Here is a 23445-nt window from a genome sequence, read left to right as displayed (position 1 = left end):
AGGTTGAGGAACCTTTGCTGTAGTTGGAATATTTTTGAAATGTGACTTGAGAGAGGCTTTGTTTTTCCCCTTGAGGCATTGAGTCAAAATGGTACAAAAACATTCTAGTGTTAGAAACATAGAAACATAGAAGACTGACGGCAGAAAAAGACCTCATGGTCCATCTAGTCTGCCCTTATACTATTTCCTGTATTTTATCTTACAATGGATCTATGTTTATCCCAGGCATGTTTAAATTCAGTTACTGTGGATTTACCAACCATGTCTGCTGGAAGTTTGTTCCAAGGATTTTCAGTAAAATAATATTTTCTCATGTTGCTTTTGATCTTTCCCCCAACTAACTTCAGATTGTGTCCCCTTGTTCTTGTGTTCACTTTCCTATTAAAAACACTTCCCTCCTGGACCTTATTTAATCCTTTAACATATTTAAATGTTTCGATCATGTCCCCCTTTTCCTTCTGTCTTCCAGACTATACAGATTGAGTTCATTAAGTCTTTCCTGATACGTTTTATGCTTAAGACCTTCCACCATTCTTGTAGCCCGTCTTTGGACCCGTTCAATTTTGTCAATACTGTATCTTTTTGTAGGTGAGGTCTCCAGAACTGAACACAGTACAGTAGTCCCTCGCTATACCGCGCTTCACCTACTGCGGCTTCACTTCATCGCGGGTTTCTGAGGAAGTCGATCGGCAGATTTAAACAGCCCGCCGAACTCAATCGGCAGGTTTTTCAAAAAAAAAATAAAAATCTAAAATTGTGTACTGTATTTAAATACTGTATCTAAAATAAATACTGTGTGGGAAGGGTTTATAAACACTTAAAACAATGAAAACTTACCAAACAATTACAATATAAATACTTAAATGAGTACTATCAGTCGATAAATTCCCCATCGCGGATTTCACCTATCGCGGCCAGGTCTGGAACATAACACCAGTGATACGTGAGGGACTACTGTACTCCAAATGGGGTCTCACCAGCGCTCTATATAAGGGGATCACAATCTCCCTCTTCCTGCTTGTTATACCTCTAGCTATGCAGCCAAGCATCCTACTTGCTTTCCCTACCGCCTGACTGCACTGCTCACCCATTTTGAGACTGTCAGAAATCACTACCCCTAAATCCTTCTCTTCTGAAGTTTTTGCTATCACAGAACTGCCAATGCAATACTCAGATTGAGGATGTTCTTATTTAGTGTTCTTATTTTCAGGCTGCTCCATTTGTGCTTGGAGTTTTTTTATAGGCTTTTGTTTGTTTATTAGGCAGGGGTCTCCAAGCCATCCGGTCCATGCTGTGTGTGGCATGTTAGCAACTCCACACGAGCCAACAAAGCCTCCTCCACAGGATGCAGGCAGCTTGTGAAACTGGGCCCCTTCCATGGCAAAACCTCTCTTCATGGAACCAGTCCCTGGTACCCAACAGGTTGAGGACCACTGTGCTAAGGTTGCTAAGTTTCTGCAACACTCCATGGCCTGCATTGGCTGCCGATCAGTTTCCGGTCACAATTCAAAGTGTTGGTTATGACCTTTAAAGCCCTACATGGCATTGGACCAGAGTACCTCCGGAACTGCCTGCTACCGCACGAATCCCAGCGACCAATAAGGTCCCACAGAGTTGGCCTTCTCCGGGTCCCGTCGACCAAACAATATCGTTTGGCGGGCCCCAGGGGAAGAGCCTTCTCTGTGGCAGCCCCAGCCCTCTGGAATCAACTCCCCCCGGAGATTAGAACGGCTCTCACACTCCTTGTCTTTCGTAAATTACTCAAGACCCACCTATACCGCCAGGCATGGGGGAGTTGAGACACCTTTCCCCCTGGCTTTTTTATATTTATGTTTGGGTATGTATATGTTGTTTGCTTTTTTAAATATGATAGGGTTTTATGTGCTTTTTAATATTAGATTTGTTTTCGCTAGAATATTGTTTTTATTATTGTTGTGAGCCGCCCCGAGTCTTCGGAGAGGGACGGCATACAAATCTAATAAATTGAATTGAATTGAATTGAACCTCGGTGCAAACCAACACCAAAAAGGAGAACCTCACCTTAGACCTTCTTCAACTGGACAAGTGCATCACCAATGTGCAGAAGAGCACCGGAGAAAGAGGATTCGCAATCCCACTTCAGTTGTGTCATTGGGAGCATGCTGTGCTTGGCAAACAATTACAGTGGTACCTCTACGCCTCTACTTAGGAACTTTTCTAGATAACCGAGTGTTCAAGATTTTTTTGCCTCTACTTAAGAACCATTTTCTACTTAAAAACCCGAGCCCGGAAAAATTTCCCAGGAAATTTGAGAGCACACGAAGGCCCGGCCAGTTTCCTGCCATTCCCCCTTTAATCCCGGCCATCTGGGCTGCCACAGTAACCTTTTGGTGGCGCTTAAAGGGAGGCATTGGCAGTCCAGAGGGAACGAAGCATTTTCCTTTCTCTGGGCGCTTGGACAGGGAATAAACCTCTGCCAGTGCCCAGAGAGAAGAAACACTCCCTTCGCTCTGGGCAGCTGAGGAGTCACCACAGCGAAGGAAAGGCACCGGCTACAAAGCGAGTGAGCCAGAGGAGAGGGTAGCCCTTCAGCATAGGAAGGAAGAGGAAGCAGGTAGCAGCAGCAGCAGCCAGTGTATGGGAGACAGCCTCACACTGGGTATATGGGAGGTGCGTGCTCCTCGACGCCTGAGTCCCTCTTTTTTTTTTAAGCCTTAAAGTTTTGTATTTTTTTTCATTCCCCTCACCTCACCTTCGTCCTTCGGCAGCGACTGTCCTCCTCCTTCTCTTCTTCCTCCTCCCCCCACCCAAATCCCAAGCTTTTATTTCTTTCCTAATGGGTTTGCACGCATTATTTGCTTTTACATTGATTCCTATGGGAAAAATTGCTTCAAGAATGTTTCTACTTAAGAACCTGGTCACGGAATGAATTAAGTTCTTAAGTAGAAGTACCACTGTACTTATGGACTAGAACAAGGATCGACAAACCCAGGCGCCTGGTCGCCAGTGGCGCCTAGAAAATGTTGTCTGGCGCCTAGAAAATGTTGCCTGCTGTACTGCAGCGTTTCCCAACCGGTGTGCCGCGGCACACCGGTGTGCCGCGAGACATGGCCAGGTGTGCCGCTAAGCTCCAGCTGGGCGGGGCGCTGCCGGTACTTCCGTCCTGGGGCTCCCGCTCGCAGCTGTCCCCCGCCTCCTGCTCGATGCCGCGGTTTTCGGCGCTCTCCTGCTGGGCGCCAAAGAAGGAAGGCAGGAAGAAGGAGAGCTTTATTCTTCGCGCCTTTTCCCCGCCTTCCTTCTTTGGGACCCAGCAGGAGAGCGCCGAAAACCGCGGCATCGAGCAGGAGCCGGTTGACAGCTGCGAGCGGGAGCCCCAAGAGGAAGTACCGGCAGCGCCCCGCCCAGCTGGAGCTTCTCCTGCGTCGACGGCAAGTTTCCTTTGTGGCCCGGCGGGAGGGCACTGGCGATGGGAGCGGGGGGCGGGGGCGGCCGCAGTGGCCGCAGGCAGTCGTGGGGAGATGGCGGCGGCGAGAGGGAGCGCTCTCTCTCTCTCTCTCAGCTGACTGCAAGCGGGAGCCCTGACGGTGGCGGTTGGACGTGCTGCTAGACGTCGTACATGCTGGCGCTGCGGGCCTGGCATATACGGTGTCCAGCAGCATGTCCAGCTGCCGCCGTCAGGGCTCCCGCTTGCAGTCAGCTGAGAGAGAGAGAGAGAAAGAAAGAAAGAGAGACATATAAGAGAGGCAGAGAGAGAGAGAAAGAGAGACATAGCAAGAGAGGCAGAGAAAGAGACAGAGCAAGAAAGAGAGGCAGAGAAAGAGACAGAGAGAAAGAGAGACATAGCAAGAGAGGCAGAGAGAGAGAGACAGAGCAAGAAAGAGACGCAGAGAAAGAGACATAGCAAGAGAGGCAGAGAGAGAGAAAAAGAAAGAGAGACATAGCAAGAGAAAAAGAGAGACTTAGCAAGAGAGGCACAGAGAGAGAGAGAAAGAGAAAGAAAGAGAGACATAGCAAGAGAGACAGAGAGAGAGAAAGAGAGAAAGAGAAAGAAAGAGAGATAGCAAGAGAGGCAAAGAGAAAGAAAGAGACATATAGCAAGACAGTGAAAGAGAGAGAGAGAGCAAGAGAGAGAGAAAAGCAAGAAAGAGATAGCAAGAGAGACACAGAGAGAGAGAGAGCAAAGGAGAGAGAAAGACATAGAGGAAGGGAAGGAGGGAGAGAGAAAGAGAGCAAAAAAGAGAGAAAGAAAGAGGGATGGAGAGAGAGAAAGAAGGGAAGGAAGGAAAAGAGAAAGAGGGAGAAATAGAGCGAAAGGGAGGAAGAGAGAGGGGTTTTTTGTCCAAACTTTTCTTTAGCCCTCCCCCCCCGCCCCGCCCCCCCCCTTTCAGTGTTCCCCGGGATTTTGAAAATATGAATAATGTGCCGCGGCTCAAAAAAGGTTGGGAAACACTGCTGTACTGTATGTATACAGTATATTTTTCCCGCCTTGTGTTTACGCCCAGAAATACTACATCTTGGCTTCCGTAGCTCCGCCCATCAACCTCGGAGCGAGCTGCTTTCCCAGCGTCCCCTGCGCTTGCGTGCGTCTCTCCCTCCCCCCCTTGCCTCCATTCCGCCTCCTACTCGAACCCCTTCACTCCCCCCCACCGCACACAGACGCTCCGATCTTGGCCGCTCACCCGCCTTCGGAGAGAAGCGGAAGCCCCTCCCCTCCCGGCGTGAGGTTTTGTTCATTCCTCCTCCGGCCGCGTGCGCGGTGACTTCCGACCAGTAACCCCTCCTCCCCCCTCCCCCCCTCACCCGCGTCCCCGGCCCGGTCTCCCTTTCCTTCTTCTCTGTTTCGGTTTCTGACTAACGGTCTCCCCTCGGATCCCGACGGGAGTACAGCAGAGCCGGCTCGGCGGAGCCAGGCCTGCGCCGGGGGGGAGGGGGTGAAAGCGATGTCAGGTGGAGACTCGGCAAAAAACCAAGTTTGCTTAAAAAAAATTCTGGCTCCTAAATTTTTTGGCTGGCTCCTAGATTCTGAACAACTTTGTCGACCCCTGGACTAGAATATCTGCGAGGCCGCCTTCTGCCGCACGAATCCCAGCGACCGGTTAGGTCCCACAGAGTTGGCCTTCTCCGGGTCCCGTCGACTAAATAATGTCGGCTGGCGGGACCCAGGGGAAGAGCCTTCTCTATGGCGGCCCCGACCCTCTAGAACCAGCTCCACCCGGAGATTAGGACTGCCCCCACCCTCCTTGCCTAAACTTCTTAAAACCCACCTCTGCCGTCAGGCATTGGGGAACTAAGACATCTCCCCTTGCCCATGTAGTTTAATGTATGGAATGTTTGTGTGTATGTTTTTATATAAGGGTTTTTTAGGTTTTTAATGTAAAATCGTTATTCTAGACTTTTAATATTAGATTTGTTATTGTATATTGTTTTATCACTGCTGTGAGCCACCCCGAGTCTGCGGAGAGGGGCGGCATACAAACCTAATAATAAAGACCTCACCTACAAAAAGATATTGACAAAATTGAACGGGTCCAAAGACGGGCTACAAGAATGGTGGAAGGGCATAAGCATAAAACGTATCAGGAAAGACTTCATGAACTCAATCTGTATAGTCCGGAGGACAGAAGGAAAAGGGGGGACACGATCGAAACATTTAAATATGTTAAAGGGTTAAATAAGGTTCAGGAGGGAAGTGTTTTTAATAGGAAAGTGAACACAAGAACAAGGGGACACAATCTGAAGTTAGTTGGGGGAAAGATCAAAAGCAACATGAGAAAATATTATTTTACTGAAAGAGTAGTAGATCCTTGGAACAAACTTCCAGCAGACCTGGTAGATAAATCCACAGTAACTGAATTTAAACATGCCTGGGATGAACATATATCCATTGTAAGATAAAATACAGGAAATAGTATAAGGGCAGACTAGATGGACCATGAGGTCTTTTTCTGCTGTCAGTCTTCTATGTTTCTATAAATAATAATAATAATAATAATAATAATAATAATAATAATAATAATAATAATAATAATAATAATAATACTGGTTGTGCCTGTGTAACATTCCTTTGCTCCCTTAGCAGACGAGCGGAAGTCTGAATTCTTCTCCCAGTAATCGGCTCGCTCGTCTCTCATCTCGGTTTGACATGCCTTTTGTTGCTACAGTGCAGAGAAGCAGCAATGGACGGGAGCCAATTTAATCTCAGACACTTTGTGTGGGAGCCAAGAGGACACACAGATTTGCATTTACGCATCCCTGAGCTCATTCCCACCCCCACCCCTTCACTTCGTTTGACTAATCCAAATTTGTTTAGGTTCATTCATCCCTCAAATACGATGGACCGATTGGAATTTCCGGGTGTGCCCAAAACAAAGTGTATTACCACTCCGCGTAAATTAACTTTATAGGATTGCCTGCCAGGATTAGAGCCTTGTTCCTTTGCACAATTTTTCTAAGGTTGTTTGGTTGTTAGGAATAGATTTAAGTTAGAAAGGATAGTTAGTTCGTTAGATTGCCCAGCAAGAAGCAAAAAACTCCCATAGACTACCCTGGTTGTGGCAGGCCAAAGCCTCTACTCCAACGAAGGCTTGGGCCTGACATTAGTTAGTTATTAAATTTATATGACACCCATATGTTTTTAAAGCAACTTTTGGCGGTTTACAAAATCATAAAAACAAAAATACTGGGAGTTGAAGTCTGCATCTCTTCAAGCTGCCAATGTTTAAAGCATGCTAGATTCTCATTTTTCATATTATTATTATTGTTGTTGTTGTTGTTGTTGTTGTTATTATTATTATTATTATTATTATTATTATTATTATGTCAGTACAACACATCAAACGAGATCACTATGCTGGATTTCGTATTTCATCACCAGTCGGGCGCTTCCCAAGCACCTTGGACTGCGTGATGTAGCGGCGAATTACGTTTGCCGATCCCAGTAAAGCGGCCTTTTGCAATTGACAGATGGAGATTTTGTCAATTCCAATGGTTTTCAAATGTCCGCTGAGATCCTTTGGCCCTGCGCCCAGCGTGCCAAGTACCTCTGGGACCACTTTCACTGGCTTATGCCAGAGTCGTTGCAGCTCGATTTTTAGATCTTCGTATTTCACTAATTTCTCTAGCTGCTTCTCCTCAATTCTGCTGTCTCCTGGGATTGCGATGTCGATGATCCATACTTTCTTTTTCTCCACAATCAGGATGTCTGGTGTGTTATGCTTCAGAATTCGGTCAGTCTGAAGTCGGAGGTCCCACAGTAGTTTTGCTTGCTCATTTTCAACCATTTTTTCGGGCTTATGATCCCACCAGTTCTTTGCCACTGGTAAATGGTAGTTCCGGCACAAGTCCCAGTGGATCATCTGTGCCACAGCATCATGTCTATGCTTGTAGTCAGTCTGTGCGATCTTTTTGCAGCAGCTGAGTATGCGGTCGATTGTTTCGTCTGTTTCTTTACAGAGTCTGCACTTTGGATTGTCTGTTGATTTTTCAATTATTATTGTTATTATTATTATTATTTATTTATTTATTTTTAAAGTTGCAAATAAGGAGATAAATGGAGAATTGTTTGCTGGCTAGTTGATTGCTGGGGCTGCTGTTCTAAAGATTTTTTAAAAAATTATCTTGAAGGAATCTAGCCAGCTATGGCATCCTCTATAAATCATGGCTAAATATGTCATAACTTTGGTAAGGTTCATAAATCACATAATTTCCCAGTACAACCAAGGAATGCCTTAAAGGCGTTTGGACAATTTTATAGGTGTCTTGAGATCTGTAATAACAATCTGAAAAGGGTAAAACAATACTATTACAGAAGCTGCCAAAAAAGCCAACGCAGAGAGATAGAATCAAACTCACATGAAGTGTTAATGCCACTTTATAATATCTTGTGAAGGCGACTACAATACCTTGATCGCCACAATGTCAAAAAGATGTTGAGACTCTAGAGCAGTGTTTCCCAACCTTGGCCACTTGAAAATATCTGGACTTCAACTCCCAGAATTCCCCAGACAGCATTCGCTGGCTGGGGAATTCTGGGAGTTGAAGTCCAGATATCTTCAAGTGGCCAAGGTTGGGAAACACTGCTCTAGAGCAGTGATTTTCAACCTTTTTTGAGCCGCGGCACATTTTTTACATTTACAAAACCATGGGGCACATTGAGTGGGGAGGGGGGGCGGCTAAAAAAAGTTTGGACAAAAAAATTCTCTCTCTCTTCCTCCCTTTCGCTCTTTTTCTCTCTCCCACCCTCCCTCTTTCTCTCTCTTTCTGTTTTCTCTCTCTCTCCATCCCTCTTTCTCTCTTCCTTCCTCTTTTTTGCTTTCTCTCTCCCTCCCTCCCTCTATATCTTTCTCTCTCCCACCTTCCTTCTCTCTCTTTCTCTCTCTCTCTCTTTCTTTCTCTCTCTTGCTCTCTCCCTTGCTTTCTTTCTCTCTTGTTCTCTTTCTCTCTCTCTTTCTTTCTTTCTCTTTTTCTCTTTCTTTTTCTCTCTCTTGATTTCTCTCTCTCTCTTGCTTGCTTTCTATCTCTTTCTCTCTCTTTCTCTCTCTCTCTTGCTTTCTCTCTCTCTCTCTCTTTCTTTCTCTCTTGTTTTCTTTCTCTGAGCTTCGCGGCACACCTGACCATGTCTCACGGCACGCTAGTGTGCCGCGGCACACTGGTTGAAAAACACTGCTCTAGAGGGTGCAGAAAAGGGCAACAAAGATGATTAGAGGACTGGAGGCTAAAACATATGAAGAATGGTTGCAGGAGACATGATAGCAGTATTCCAATATCTCAGAGGTTGCCACAAAGAAGAGGGAGTGAAACTATTCTCCAAAGCACCTGAGGGTAAAACAAGAAGCAATGGATGGAAACTAATCAAGGAGAGAAGCAACTTAGAACTAAGGAGGAATTTCCTGACAGAACAATTAATCAGTGGCACAGCTTGCCTCCAGAAGTTGTGAATGCTCCAACACTAGAAGTTTTCAAGAAGATGTTGGATAGCCATTTGTCTGAAGTAGTGTAGGGTTTCCTGCCTAAGTAGGGGGTTGGACTAGAAGACCTCCAAGGTCCCTTTCAACTCTGTTCTGTTCTAATTATTTCTTTCCCAATATTATGACCTTGTCAGGATGAAAATGATTGATAGTGATGTTGATTTTCCTAATTTAAAAAAAGTCATCAGGAGAAATGTGACATTTCTTGTCACATTTTTCCATTTTTTTTAATATTAGTGTTAGTGGCAGTCGATAAAGCAATTGCCAAAAACCAGAATAAAAGGCTGGTTTTCAGCAAAAAAACATGTAAAGAATGATTGATTGACCACGGGATGGTACACACAGCTATAAATGTGTGCCAGTTGCTGATTGGTTGAACTGAGGTCACATGATCATGGGGTGGGCAGCCATTGAAATTGAGAACCAGCGTGTTAGTACCTTTAAGGAGGTTTGTTGTAACTTTGAATTGTCGCAAGTCAAGGATTATCAGTAAACGTTATGTGTAAATTTCTGAGACATTTTTCTCTCTCTCTCAGTGAGATGGGGCAGGCCAGTTAGAAACATAGAATATTGATGGCAGAAAAAGACCTCATGGTCCATCTAGTCTGCCCTTATACTATTTCCTGTATTTTATCTTACAATGGATATATGTTTATCCCAGGCATGTTTAAATTCACTTCCTGTGGATTTACCAACCATGCCTGCTGGAAGTTTGTTCCAAGCATCTACTATTCTTTCAGTAAAATAATATTTTCTCACATTGCTTCTGATCTTTCCCCCAACTAAGTTCAGATTGTGTCCCCTTGTTCTTGTGTTCATTTTCCTATTAAAAACACTTCCCCTCCTGAACCTTATTTAACCCTTTAACATATTTAAATGTTTTGATCATGTCCCCCTTTTCCCTTCTGTCCTCCAGAGTCCAGACTATACAGATTGAGTTCATTAAGTCTTTCCTGATAAGTTGCACTACTGGAAAACCTTGACCACACTTAACGACCATTCAGAAGTTCGGCAAGTGACTCATTTATGACTGTTTGCCATGTCCCAGCATTACATCCGGAACCGCCTTCTACCGCACGAATCCCAGCGGCCGATAAGGTCCCACAGAATTGGCCTTCTCCATGTCCCGTCGACCAAACAATGTCGTTTGGCGGGCCCCAGGGGAAGAGCCTCCTCTGTGGCGGCCCTGGCCCTCTGGAATCAACTCCCCCCAGAGATTAGAACGGCCCCCACCCTCCTTGTCTTTCGCAAATTACTCAAGACCCCCCTTTGTCACCAGGCATGGGGAAGTTAGGATATTCCTTCCCCTAGGCCATTACAAGTTATGTATGGTATGTTTGTGTGTATGTTTGGTTTTTATAATTAGGGTTTTTAGTTGTTTTATTAAATTGGATTGTTACATGTTGTTTTTTATCATTGTTGTTAGCCGCCCCGAGTTTGCGGAGAGGGGCAGCATACAAATCCAATAAATAATAATAATTACGTGATCACCTTTTGCGATCTTCAATAAGGGAAGCCAGATTCACTTAATGACCGTGTAAATGGCTTAACAACTGCAGCGATTCTACTGAACCACTGTGGCAAGAAAAGTCGTAAAATAGAGCACAATTCATTTAACATCTGTCTTGCTTAACGACAGAGATCTACAGCTCAGTTGTGGTCGTATAATGTCGAGGACGACCTGTATTAAGTCAGTTTTTGGCTAGGAGCTCAGGGACGGTTAAGCCCAGCCCAAAAATGGCATACAACAATCCAACCAAAGTTCACTCCTTTATTTGCTCATACCACACAAGCATTAGAATCTTGCCAACTAAAGTTATACTATTGACAGACAGTCCTACCTAGAAAAAACCCCCGTAGAATCGAACAATAGTTTTTAAGATGCTGGCTCTTAAGTGGAAGGCTAGTTGGAGGGATCGCATCCTTCTCAAACTCCACAGCTTGCACTACAGGTAGTTCTTGATTTACAGCAGCTCATTTACAACAAAGTTACAATGGCACTGAAAAAAGCGACATGTCTATTTTTCACACTCAATGACTGTTGTAGGATCCCCATGGTCACGCGATTTATTTATTTATTTATTTATTTATTTATTTATTTATTTATTTATTTATTTATTTATTTATTTATTTATTTATTTAACCTGCTGTTCTGTTTAGAAAAAATCCCCAATCTTATGTTCCCGGGTCTATTTGACCCGGACTGCAAATTGATCATTTTAGGTACTTATATTTGGTCTTTTTGAAAGCTTTTTTCACCTGGAAACAAGTTTGAACATTTCTGCACACAATGGAATGAAAATTGAACTGAAAAAAATTAATCCTTATTGGTTTATTTTGCACATAAATGTGCCCCCCCCCCGTTTGTGTGAAATGTTTTTCAATTTATGGATAGTTTTGCTTGCAAAATGCATTCTATTTTAGTGAAGCTGGTGTGGGATTGGTAGCTTGAACATTTCTGCACACAATGATATGAAAATTGAAATGGAAAAAGTAAATCTTATTGGTTTATTTTGCTGATATAATGCATACCCCCCCATTTCTGTGAAATAGTCTTCACTTTATGGATAGTTTTGTTATCAAAATGCATTCTATTTTACTAAAGTTGGTGTGGGATTTGTAGCTTGAACATTTCTGAACATAATGATATGAAAATTGAACTGGAAAAATTGATGCATATTGGTTTATTTTGCACATAAAGTTATTTCAATTTATATAAAAAATATGCTGTTAATTTCAAACTTACATACTTTTTTTTAGTAAAATGGATTTCTTTCATAAAATTAGTTCTCTGGCTACAATGTGGTTGATTTTCAAAAGGATATTCCAAATATTTCTAGCCAAATATGTATAACAAGTGACAATAATGGCACACAGCAAGGCCGAGGGGGGTGGCCCTTTTGTGGCAAAAATAAACCAATAAGAACCATTTTTTTCAGTTTATTTATATTTTTCTTATGTTCAGGATTGTTCAATTTAGTATATCAAACCTTTTGGGGGAAAATTCCTTAGGGATTTGTAGCCTTAAAAAATATAAATTGACACGAAATTCAGAAAGGATGGGGGGAGGGGCTTTTTGATCAAAATAGAAATATAAGTCTCAATTTTTCCAGTTCAATTTTCATATCATTATGTTCATAAATGTTCAAACTAGTTTTCCAGTTGAAAAAGTTTTCTAAAAGACCAAATTCAAGTACCTAAAAAAAATCATTTTGGTCCGGGTCTATATGACCCGAACAGAACGTGACTTTTTTTTTGCCCAGAAAAAAAAAATTTTCCCCACCCCCACAAATATTTTTTTGATGATCAGCATTGTTAAATTGAGTAAATGAATGCCTAAGATTTTAAAGAATATTTTGGATTTGGAGCATAAAAAAATAAAAAGTGAAAATGGTTGCAAGCAGCCGAGGGGGGGGGGGGGGCTTATTTCTGATGTTAAAAAACCAGTAAGAATCATTTTTTTCAGTTCCTTTATATTTTTCTTATATTCAGAAATGTTCAAGCTACCAATCCCACACCAACTTCAGTAAAATAGAATGCATTTTGCAAGCAAAACTATCCATAAATTGAAAAACATTTCACAAAAACGGGGGAGGCACATTTATGTGCAAAATAAACCAACAAGGATTAATTTTTTCAGTTCAATTTTCATTCCAATGTGTGCAGAAATGTTCAGACTACTTTCCAAGTGAAAAAAGCTTTCAAAAAGACCAAACATAAGCACTGCAAATGAAGAGTTTTCGGTCCGGGTCAGGGTGACCCGGGAACAGAAGATTTGTAACTTTTTTTGCCCAGCAAAAACTAAGCCCCCCACCCCCCAAAAAAAATTCTCATAGAGAGAACTCCTGAAATGATGAACAGTCATGAAATTTCAAGTTTCAGATATGCAGGGAAAATTTTTTACAGGGACTCAAACTTGGCTTCGGGTCACATACGACCCGAACAGAACAGCAGGGTTAATTCGACTTCTGTGCCGCCCAATCCCGAAGGTCTCTGGGCAGCTTACAATAACAATATATTATTATTATTATTATTATTATTATTATTATTATTATTATTATTATTTTATTGTTATTTATTAGATTTGTATGCCGCCCCTCTCTGAAGACTCGGGGCGACACACAGTATACAATATAAAACAGTGAATACAGAGAAAATGTAATTAATTAAAAACTATGTAATCTAAAACCCCCAATATATTAAAAATCAATCAGACAAATTCAAATTGCAGCCATGCATCACAATTATTGGCCACGGGGACTAGATCTAATTGCCCCAAACCTGGTGACATAAGTGGGTCTTAAGACTGTTGCAGAAAGGCGAGGAGGGTGGGGGCAGTGCGAATCTCTGGGGGGAGCTGATTCCAGAGGCCCGGGGCCCCCACAGAGAAGGCTTTTCCCCTTAGCTCCGCCAAGCAACGTTGTTTGACGGGACCTGGAGAAGGCCAACTCTGTGGGACCTAACCGGTCACTGGGATTCATATGGCAGAAGGTACCGGTAAGTAATTTGGCCCAATGCCATGTAGGGCTTTGCAGGTCATTAATATAAATACAACAGCAATAAAAAGTTGAATCTAAAACTCTAAAACCCTGATTTAAAAAACCCATAATTAAATTATGATTTAAAAACTGATTTAAAAAACCATAATTAAACAATGATTTAAAAACTGATTTAAAAACCCATAATTAAACAATGATTTAAAAACATTTAAGAAACCCATAATTAAACAATGATTTAAAAACTGATTTAAAAAACCATAATTAAACAATCAAGACAACATGCATGGTTACCATTCATACGATTTGGCCATGATAGTTGTTAGTTCATGGCCCCCCAGGACTGCGGCAAAGCCAGGTCTTCGTAGCCTTACAGAAGGCCAGTAGTGTGGGAGCAGTACGGACATCAGAGGGGGGGGGAGTTGATTCCATAGAGCCGGGGCAATAACAGAGAAAGCCCTTCCCTTTGGGCCCTGCCAACCTGTGTTGCTTAGTTGACGGGACCTGTAGGAGGCCAACTCTGTGTGCTCTTATTGGTCTCTGGGAGGTATTTACATTCAGATGCTTGACAACTGACCCACATTTATTAAATATTTTAAATTGTAATTTATTAGATTTGTCATGAACTGTTTTATTGTGTTGTGAGCCGCCCCGAGTCTACGGAAAGGGGGCGGCATACAAATCTAATAAATAATAATAATAATAATAATAATAACAACAACAACAACCAACAATAATAATAATAGTAGTAGTAGTAGTAGTAGTAATAATAATTTATTTATTTATTTTATTTATTTATTTATTTATTACTTAGATTTGTATGCCGCCCCCTCTCCGAAGACTTGCACCGTCCTGGGGTCATGTGATCCCCATCTGACCAGCAAAGTCAAAGGGGAAGCGTGATTCCCTTAACAACCAGGTTACTCATTTAAGATCTGCAGCCATTCACTTAACAAATGTGGTGAGAAAAGCCATAAAATGGAGCAAACTCAATTCATTCATTCATTCATTCATTCATTCATTCATTCATTCATTTATTAGATTTGTATGCCGCCCCTCTCCATAGACTTGGGGCGGCTAGCAACAATAATGAAACAGCATATGACAAATCTAATACTGTACTGTATTTAAAATAATTTTAAAAAACCTTATTAAAAACCAAACATACACACAAACATACCATGCATAAATTGTATAGGCCTAGGGGGAAAGGAATATCTCAATTCCCCCATGCCTGACGACAGAGGTGGGTTTTAAGGAGCTTACAAAAGGCGAGGAGGGTGGGGGCAATTCTGATCTCTGGGGGGAGCTGGTTCCAGAGGGTCGGGGCCGCCACAGAAAAGGCTCTTCCCCTGGGTCCCGCCAAGCAACATTGTTTAGTCGACGGGACCCGGAGAAGGCCCACTCTGTGGGACCTAACTGGTTGCTGGGATTCGTGCGGCAGAAGGCGGTCCCGGAGATATCCGGTGCCATGAATAGCTTTATAGGTCAAATTTATCAGATTTATCCCATGACAACTTAAAATTTGGGACTCAATTGTGGTCGTATAATGTCGAGGATAACCTGCATTAAGCCAGTTCCTGGCAAGGAGCTCAGGGACTGTAAGGCCCAACCCAAGAATGGCATAAAACAATTAGAAATAAAGTTCACTCCTTTATTTGCTCATACCACACAGGCATTAGAATCCTGCCAGCTAACACTATACTACTGTAGCCCTGAGGCAGAGGTAGGCAACGTTGGCTCCTCTCTGACGTATGGACTTCAACTCCCAGAATTCCTGAGCTAGCATGATTGGCTCAGGAATTCTGGGAGTTGAAGTCCACAGGTTATAGAAGAGCCAACTTTGCCTACCCCCTGCCCTAAGGGATAAAGCCAGGGAGATTCTAGGGAATAGCTCTTCTCAATCTCTTTTTCTGAGCCAACTCTGGGCTGTGTTGTCTTTTGTGCCTGTTTGAAACGTGCTCTCTCTCTCTCTCTCTCTCTCTCTCTCTCTCTCTCTCTCTCTCTCTCTCTCTCTCTCTCTCCTTCCGGGGAAATGACACTTCACATTGCTCCATCACACTATCTCTTCCTTCATAGTCACTTTCCATCAGAGGCTGCCTCATGAATCCAGCCCTGGACCCCAAACAAAGGATGTTCTTTCTGCGCCAACTCAGGAAGCTCAAACTGCTGATACAGTTCTACAGAGGAATCATTGAGTCTGTCATCTGCACCTCTATACTGTAACTTGTTTGGTTTGGTTCTGCAACCCAACAAGACAGAGGCAGACTTCAGAGGATAATCAGGGATTGTACTGTTTACACTGCTTCCTTTTTTTTTTTTTAAAAAAAAGGCCTTTGAGCAAGACTGCTAGATTAATTCAAGGAAAAGTTGCAGTCGTAGAATTGATAAGTGACTGTGTTTCCCCTGCTATCTAACCTCAAAAATGGAGTCTAACCTTGCATAGATTTAAGAAACTGGACTGGAGAATAAATTTTGGCTGAATGTCAAAGTAGGTCAATGGTGAAGGTAGTTCCCTAGAAATTTGTTTTTCTCAACTTTGACAACTTCCAGAATTCCTCAGCCAGCATGCTGCCTGAGTTATTCTGGGAATTACATAGAAACATAGAAGACTGACGGCAGAAAAAGACCTCATGGTCCATCTAGTCTGCCCTTATACTATTTCCTGTGTTTTATCTTAGGATGGATATATGTTTATCCCAGGCATGTTTAAATTCAGTTCCTGTGGATTTACCAACCACGTCTGCTGGAAGTTTGTTCCAAGGATCAACTACTCTTTCAGTGAAATAATATTTCCTCACGTTGCTTTTGATCTTTCCCCCAACTATCTTCAGATTGTGTAAGTAAGAAAGCCTTCAGTGAATCTCTATGCCTATCTCTATTTTTTTAATTAAACATTTTATATTTAAAAAATATTTTTACAATTGCTGTTTTAGACAATTTGTCCCTCTTTTCAACTTACAATAAATGTATAATATTATAGAATATAATTCTTTATTGGCGAAGTATGATTGGACAGCTAAGGGATTTGGTGCATATGCTCTCAGTGTACATAAAAGAAAAGATGCATTTGTCAAGAATCATGAGATACAAGATGATTGATTGGGGGAAAGATCAAAAGCAACATGAGAAAATATTATTTTACTGAAAAGAGTAGTAGATCCTTGGAACAAACTTCCAGCAGACGTGGTAGATAAATCCACAGTAACTGAATTTAAACATGCCTGGGATAAACATATATCCATTGTAAGATAAAATACAGGAAATAGTATAAGGGCAGACTAGATGGACCATGAGGTCTTTTTCTGCCGTCAGACTTCTATGTTTCTATGTTTCTATGTTTAAATATAATTAATACATATTAGCCAATTAGTTGATCATGTCTTTACATCTATGGAGATTCGCAGTCCTCCATGACATGGTTGTCCCAAGGGTGCTTTCTTTCAAAAGGCAATTGGACATTCTTGTTTCGCTTGAAGACATTTTGCTTTTCATCCAACAAGCTTCTCCAGTTCTGGCGAAATGGTGGAGAGTGGAAAGATCTATATTCCTTGCAATCATCTGGTTATTAGTTTCTCAGAGTTGCTCAGCCGCTCTCAGAGGTTTATCTTTTCCCCCAGGATCACCTGAATCATATAGTCTGCAATATTCCCGGAAATCCCGTTCATACTCCTTCACCGTTCAGTTGCAAGGAATGTAAATCCTCCCATCCTCCACCATTCGGTCAGAACTGAAGAAAGCTTCCTGGATAAGAAGTGAACCGTCTTCAAGCAAAACAAGACAGTCCAATTGCCTTGTGAAAGAAAGCACTTTTAAAATTAACTTAAATATTAGATTTGTTTATATTGTTTTATTGCTGTTGTTAGCCGCCCCGAGTCTGCGGAGAGGGGCGGCATACAAATTTGATAAATAAATAAATAAATAAATGATTAATAAACTTCAGTGAAAATCCCTCAGTGGTGTTGCCGTTGAAGAAACTTCAGATCGTGCAGAATGCAGCTGCAGAATTGTGCAGGATGCAGCTGCGAGAGCATTAATTAATTAATTAATTAATTAATTAATTAATTAGATTTGTATGCCGCCCCTCTCCGTAGACTCGGGCCGGCTCACAACAATAACAAGAAATAACAGTAAATAACAGTAAATAACAAATCTAATAATTTAAAAAACACTAAAAAACCCATTATTAAAAGCAAACACACACACAAACATTCCATGTATAAACTGTATAGGCCCGGGGGAGATGTGTCAGTTCCCCCATGCCTGACGACAGAGATGGGTCTTAAGAACTTTACGAAAGGCAAGGAGGGTGGGGGCAACTCTGATATCTGGGGGGAGTTGGTTCCAAAGGGTCGGGGCCGCCACAGAGAAGGCTCTTCCCCTGGGTCCCGCCAAATGACATTGTTTAGTTGATGGGACCCAGAGAAGGCCAACTCTGTGGGACCTAACTGGTCGCTGGGATTCGTGCGGCAGAAGGCGGTCCCGGAGATATTCTGGTCCAGTGCTTCTCTAAGTATGCCCATATTACTCCAACACTCCGCAGTCTGCATTGGTTGCCGATCAGTTTTCCGGTCACAATTCAAAGTGTTGGTTATGACCTATAAAGCCCTTCATGGCACCCGGACCAGAATATCTTCGGGACCGCCTCTTCTGCCGCACGAATCCCCCAGCGGCCGATAAGGTCCCACAGAGTCGGCCTTCTCCGGGTCCCGTCGACTAAACCAGCGTTTCCCAACCGGTGTGCCGCGGCACACTAGTGTGCCGCGAGACACAGCCAGGTGTGCCGCGACAGCGACAGCTGGGCGGGGAGCTGCCGGTGCCGTCCGACCTCCCGGCTCCTGCCCGATGCCGCGGTTTCTGGCGCCTCTCCTGCTGCGCCCCAAAGAAGGAAGGCAGGGAAGAAAGAGAGCTTCATTCTTCCTGCCTTTTTTCCTCCGCCTTCAATGGCGTCGGCGGCAAGTGTCCTTTGGGGCCTGGTGGGAGGGGCACTGGCAGCGGAAAACAGGCTGCCGGCTGCAGCGGCCCCCGGGCACCGTTCCCTGTAGGCTGCGCACGCCAACGCACCCCCAAAATGCCCCCCCCACGCACCCTTTTCCCAGGGGCGCACAGGGAGCCGCGGCCACCCGCTCCCGCCTGCCCCGATTTCCCTCCGCGCGGGCTGGGGGACGCGGATCCACCGCCCTCGCCAGCCCGATCTCCCTCCACCCGAGTGGGGAGGTGGATTCGCCGCCCCCCCGCCAGCCCGATTTCCCTCCAGTGGCTGATCTCCCTCCGTGTGTGTGGGGGGGGGGGGGCGACGAACCGACGACCGGGGGCTGGTCCGTCCGTGTTGGGGTGGTGCAGGGCAGGCACAGGCAGCCCCAGGGGAGAACAAGGGAGGGAGAGAAAGGAAAGAGAGAGAAAGGGAGGGAGAGAAAATTGAATGAAGGAGGGAGAGAAAGAAAGAGTAAGAAGTAGAAAGGATAGAGAAAAAGGAAGAGAAATGGAGGGGGAGAAAGGAAAGAGAGAGAAAGGGAGGAGAGAGAAAATTGAATGAAGGAGGGAGAGAAAGAAAGAGTAAGAAGTAGAAAGGATAGAGAAAAAGGAAGAGAAATGGAGGGGGAGAAAGGAAAGAGGGAGGAAGGGAGGGGAGAGAAAATTGAATGAAGGAGGGAGAGAAAGAAAGAGCAAGAAGTAGAAAAGGATAGAGAAAAAGGAAGAGAAATGGAGGGAGAGAAAGGAAAGAGAGAAAGGGAGGGAGAGAAAATTGAATGAAGGAGGGAGAGAAAGAAAGAGTAAGAAGTAGAAAGGATAGAGAGAAAAAGGAAGAGAAATGGAGGGGGAGAAAGGAAAGAGGGAGGAAGGGGGGAGAGAAAGAAGATATGAAGGAGGGGAGAAAAAGAAAGAGAGATAGAAAGGAAAGAGGGAGAGAAAGGAATGAGAGAGAAAGGGAGGGAGAGAAAGGGAATGAAAGAGGCAGAAGGGGTGAGAGATAGAAAGGATAGACAGAAAGGGAGAGGAAGGAAAGAGAGATGAGAGAGGAAGGAGGAGACCAGAAAGAGAAGAAGGAAGGAAGAGAGAAAGAAAGAGGGGATGGAGAGAGAAAGGAAGGAAGAGAGAGAAAGAGGGAGAGAGAAATAGAGCGAAAAGGGAGGAAGAGAGATTTTTTTTTATCCAAACTTTTTTTAGCGCCCCCCCCCTCCCCCCAATGTTCCCCAGGATTTTGAAAATATGAAAAAGTGTGCCGCGGCTCCAAAAAGGTTGGGAAACACTGGACTAAACAATGTCGTCTGGCGGGCCCCAGGGGAAGAGCCTTCTCTGTGGTGGCTCCGACCCTCTGGAACCAGCTCCCCCCCTGAGATTAGGATTGCCCCCCACCCTCCCTTGCCTTTCGTAAACTCCTTAAAAACCCACCTCTGCCGTCAAGCATGGGGGAACTAAAAACATCTCCCCTTTGCCCATGTTGTGTTTGCCGTTTGATTGATTGTGTGCTTGTTTTTTATATATACAGTGATACCTTCGTCTTACAAACGCCTCATCATACAAACTTTTCGAGATACAAACCCGGGGTTTAAGATTTTTTTGCCTCTTCTTACAAACTATTTTCACCTTACAAACCCACCACCTGCCACTGGGATGCCCCACCTCTGGACTTCCGTTGCCAGCGAAGCACCCGTTTTTGCACTGCTGGGATTCCCCTGAGGCTCCCCTCCATGGGGAAACCCCACCTCTGGACTTCCGTGTTTTTGTGATGCTGCAGGGGAATCCCAGCAGGGCAATCCCAGCAGTGCAAAAACGGGCGCTTCGGCTGGCAAAAGGGATGAGTTTTGGGCTTGCATGCATTAATCGCTTTTCCATTGATTCCTATGGGAAACATTGTTTCGTCTTACAAACTTTTCACCTTAAGAACCTCGTCCCGGAACCAATTAAGTTTGTAAGACAAGGTATCACTGTATTGGGATTGTTTTATGAATTTCTTAACTTAAAATTGTAATTGGATTGGTGGGCATTGGATTTGTCACTATCTACTGTTTTTTTACTATTGTTGTGAGCCGCTCCGAGTCTGCGGAGAGGGGCGGCATATAAATCCAATAAATCTAATCTAATCTACCTGTATAGCTTTTCCAGCCAGGTGACTTCCAGGTGTATTAAGAGCGACAACTACCAGTTGTCTCCAGCCAACGCCGCGACTGACATTGTTTGCAAGTCTGTTATTTACTCTTGGTTTCTAGGAAAGCCCCAGAAGTAAACTCGGCTTCTTCCTGTTCCCTTTCCTCAGAGAGAAAATGGAGATCTCGCTGGGTCAGTGGCTCCTCATCCTCTTCCTGGTGGCCATCCCGCTTCTCTACGAATGGAGTGCCACCTTCAAGTATTTCTGCAAGATGGCCTTCTACAACAGCTACATCCTCTTCCTGGCTGTCATTGCCATCCCGATCTGTGCCGTCCGCGGACGCGACGTGGAGAATATGAAGTGAGTCTGTTTTAGGTGTGTGCTGGTGGGGGGATGTCCACCCCCTCTTGGGCCAGGAGAAAGCCCTCCATCGGACCTAGACCTATATCTGATCACAGCTGGTTAGATAACAGGATTGCCCTTACTGTATATCCACCTTTCTGCTGTATTGGATTACAGCATCCCTCTCCAGCTAGCATACTGCATTTTTGGGAGTATAAGATGCACTTCCCCCCCCTAAAAGATAAACAAATAAATAAATAAAATTAAATAAATTAAACAAACAAACAAACAAACAAAATAAATAAATAAATAGAAACATAGAAGACTGACGGCAGAAAAAAGGACCTCATGGTACATCGAGGCTGCCCTTATACTATTTTCTGTATTTTATCTTAGTATGGATATATGTTTTATCCCAGGCAAGTTTAAATTCAGTTACTGTGGATTTATCTACTACGTCTGCTGGAAGTTTGTTCCAAGGATCTACTACTCTTTCAGTAAAATAATATTTTCTCAGGTTGCTTTTGATCCTTTCCCCCAACTAACTTCAGATTGTGTCCCCTTGTTCTTGTGTTCACTTTCCTATTAGAAACACTTCCCTCCTGGACCTTATTTAACCCTTTAATATATTTAAATGTTTCGATCATGTTCCCCCCTTTTCCTTCTGTCCTCCAGACTATACAGATTGAGTTCATTAAGTCTTTCCTGATACGTTTTATGCTTAAGACCTTCCACCATTCTTGTAGCCCGTCTTTGGACCCATTCAATTTTGTCAATATCTTTTTGTAGGTGAGGTCTCCAGAACTGAACACAGTATTCCAAATGTGGTCTCACCAGCACTCTATATATAGCGGGATCATAATCTCCCTCTTCCTGCTTGTTATACCTCTAGCTATGCAGCCAAGCATCCTATTTGCTTTCCCTACCGCCTGAACTGCACATAGGGTGCAGCTGTTGTTCTCCAAATGTTGGTGGTTGAAAGGCAGCCTGGGGGCATTTGGAGGAATCCCCATGTTCCCAAAAGCTGATATATCGTTAGACATTCACGCTTAAATGTTGTCAAGTCCCAATTTGATATGCTTTCTCTCTCCCTTCCAGGATATTACGGTTCATGTTGCTCCACATAAAATATCTCTATGGGATCAAGATTGAGGTGCGAGGGACCGAGAACTTCAACCTCAAGGAACCCTACGTGGTGGTGTCCAATCACCAGAGTTCCCTTGACTTGCTTGGTAGGGAGCGGAGGAAGGTGGGGAGGATGGGAAGGAGCTAAGAATTTGGTCTGGTCTCTACCAGTTTATTTGTTGTTGTTAGTGCGTGAGTGCATGTTCTTTTTTTTACAAAAAAATAGATGCTGCGATTAGTTTGCAAATGTAAGATGCCGAGAGTCGTTCCATTACAAATAAATAGATTGGATGGATGGATGGATGGATGGATGGATGGATGGATGGATGGATGGATGGATGGATGGGTAGGGTGGATGGGTGGATGGGGGAGGGAAGGAGAGAGAGAGAGAGAGAGAGATATGATACATGATAGATAGATGATAGAAAGAGAGAGAGAGAATGATAAGAGATAATGGATGGATGCAATGGACAGATGGACGGATGGATAAGAGATAGATAAGACAGACAGATAGATAGACAGAAAGATAAGAGAGAAAGAGATAATAATTAATAATAATAATAATTTATTGGATTTGTATGCCGCCCCTCTCCGCAGACTCGGGGCGGCTAACAACAATAATATTAAAACACAACATGTACAATCCAATAATAAAAACAACTAAAAACCCCCTATTATAAAACCAAACATACACCATGCATAACTTGGAATTGGCTAGGGGGAAGAGCTATCTCAACTCCCCCCATGCCTGGCGGTATAAAATGAGTCTTGAGTAGTTTACGAAAGACAGGGAGGGGTGGGGGCAGTTCTAATCTCCCGGGGGAGTTGGTTCCAGAGGGCTGGGGCCGCCACAGAGAAGGCTCTTCCCCTGGGGCCCGCCAAATGACATTGTATGGATGGATGGATGGACGGACGGACGGACGGACGGATGGATGGACGGACGGACGGATGGGATGGATGGACGGACGGATAAGAGATAGATAAGACAGACAGATAGCCAGATAAGAGAGAAAGAGATAGATCGATGGATGGATGGATGGATGGACGGATAAGAGATAGATAAGACAGACAGATAGACAGATAAGAGGGAAAGAGATAGATGGATGGATGGATGGATGGATGGTTAGTTCTTAATGTCTGTCCCAGCATTTTTCCTATTGTCTCCTGTAATAAGCGTCAGTTAATAAAAAGTTGGTTTTCTACCAATTCTTAAGTTGAAAATTGAATTTAAATTCATTTAGGTAATTTTTTTTAAAAAAAGATATGCAGGTAGTCCTCGACTTACAACCACAGTTGAGCTCACAAATTCTGTTGTTAAGTGAGACATTTGTTAAGTGAGTTTTGCCTCATTTTAGGACTTTTCTCACCCACCACTTGTTAAGTGAATCACTGCAGGGGATAAATTAGCTTACCCCAGTGGTTTAAACCTAGTCTGGCTTCCCCTGTT

General features: G+C 43.6%; 1 protein-coding gene across 1 annotated transcript in view; it reads left to right on the top strand.

Moving 5' to 3' along the window:
- Positions 1-23445, top strand: part of AGPAT1 (1-acylglycerol-3-phosphate O-acyltransferase 1) — an 87646-nt gene that overhangs the window by 34830 nt on the left and 29371 nt on the right. Inside the window, 3 exon segments of the mRNA XM_070744101.1 lie at positions 16123-16280; positions 20700-20891; positions 21972-22105. Of these exon segments, the coding sequence (XP_070600202.1) occupies positions 16132-16280; positions 20700-20891; positions 21972-22105 (475 nt within the window). The 5' untranslated portion in view covers positions 16123-16131.

Source organism: Erythrolamprus reginae, chromosome 2 (genome assembly GCF_031021105.1).
Source record: "Erythrolamprus reginae isolate rEryReg1 chromosome 2, rEryReg1.hap1, whole genome shotgun sequence".
NCBI lineage: Eukaryota > Metazoa > Chordata > Lepidosauria > Squamata > Dipsadidae > Erythrolamprus > Erythrolamprus reginae.
Note: the sequence above shows the minus strand (reverse complement) of the source record. Positions and strands in the feature narration are given on the sequence as shown.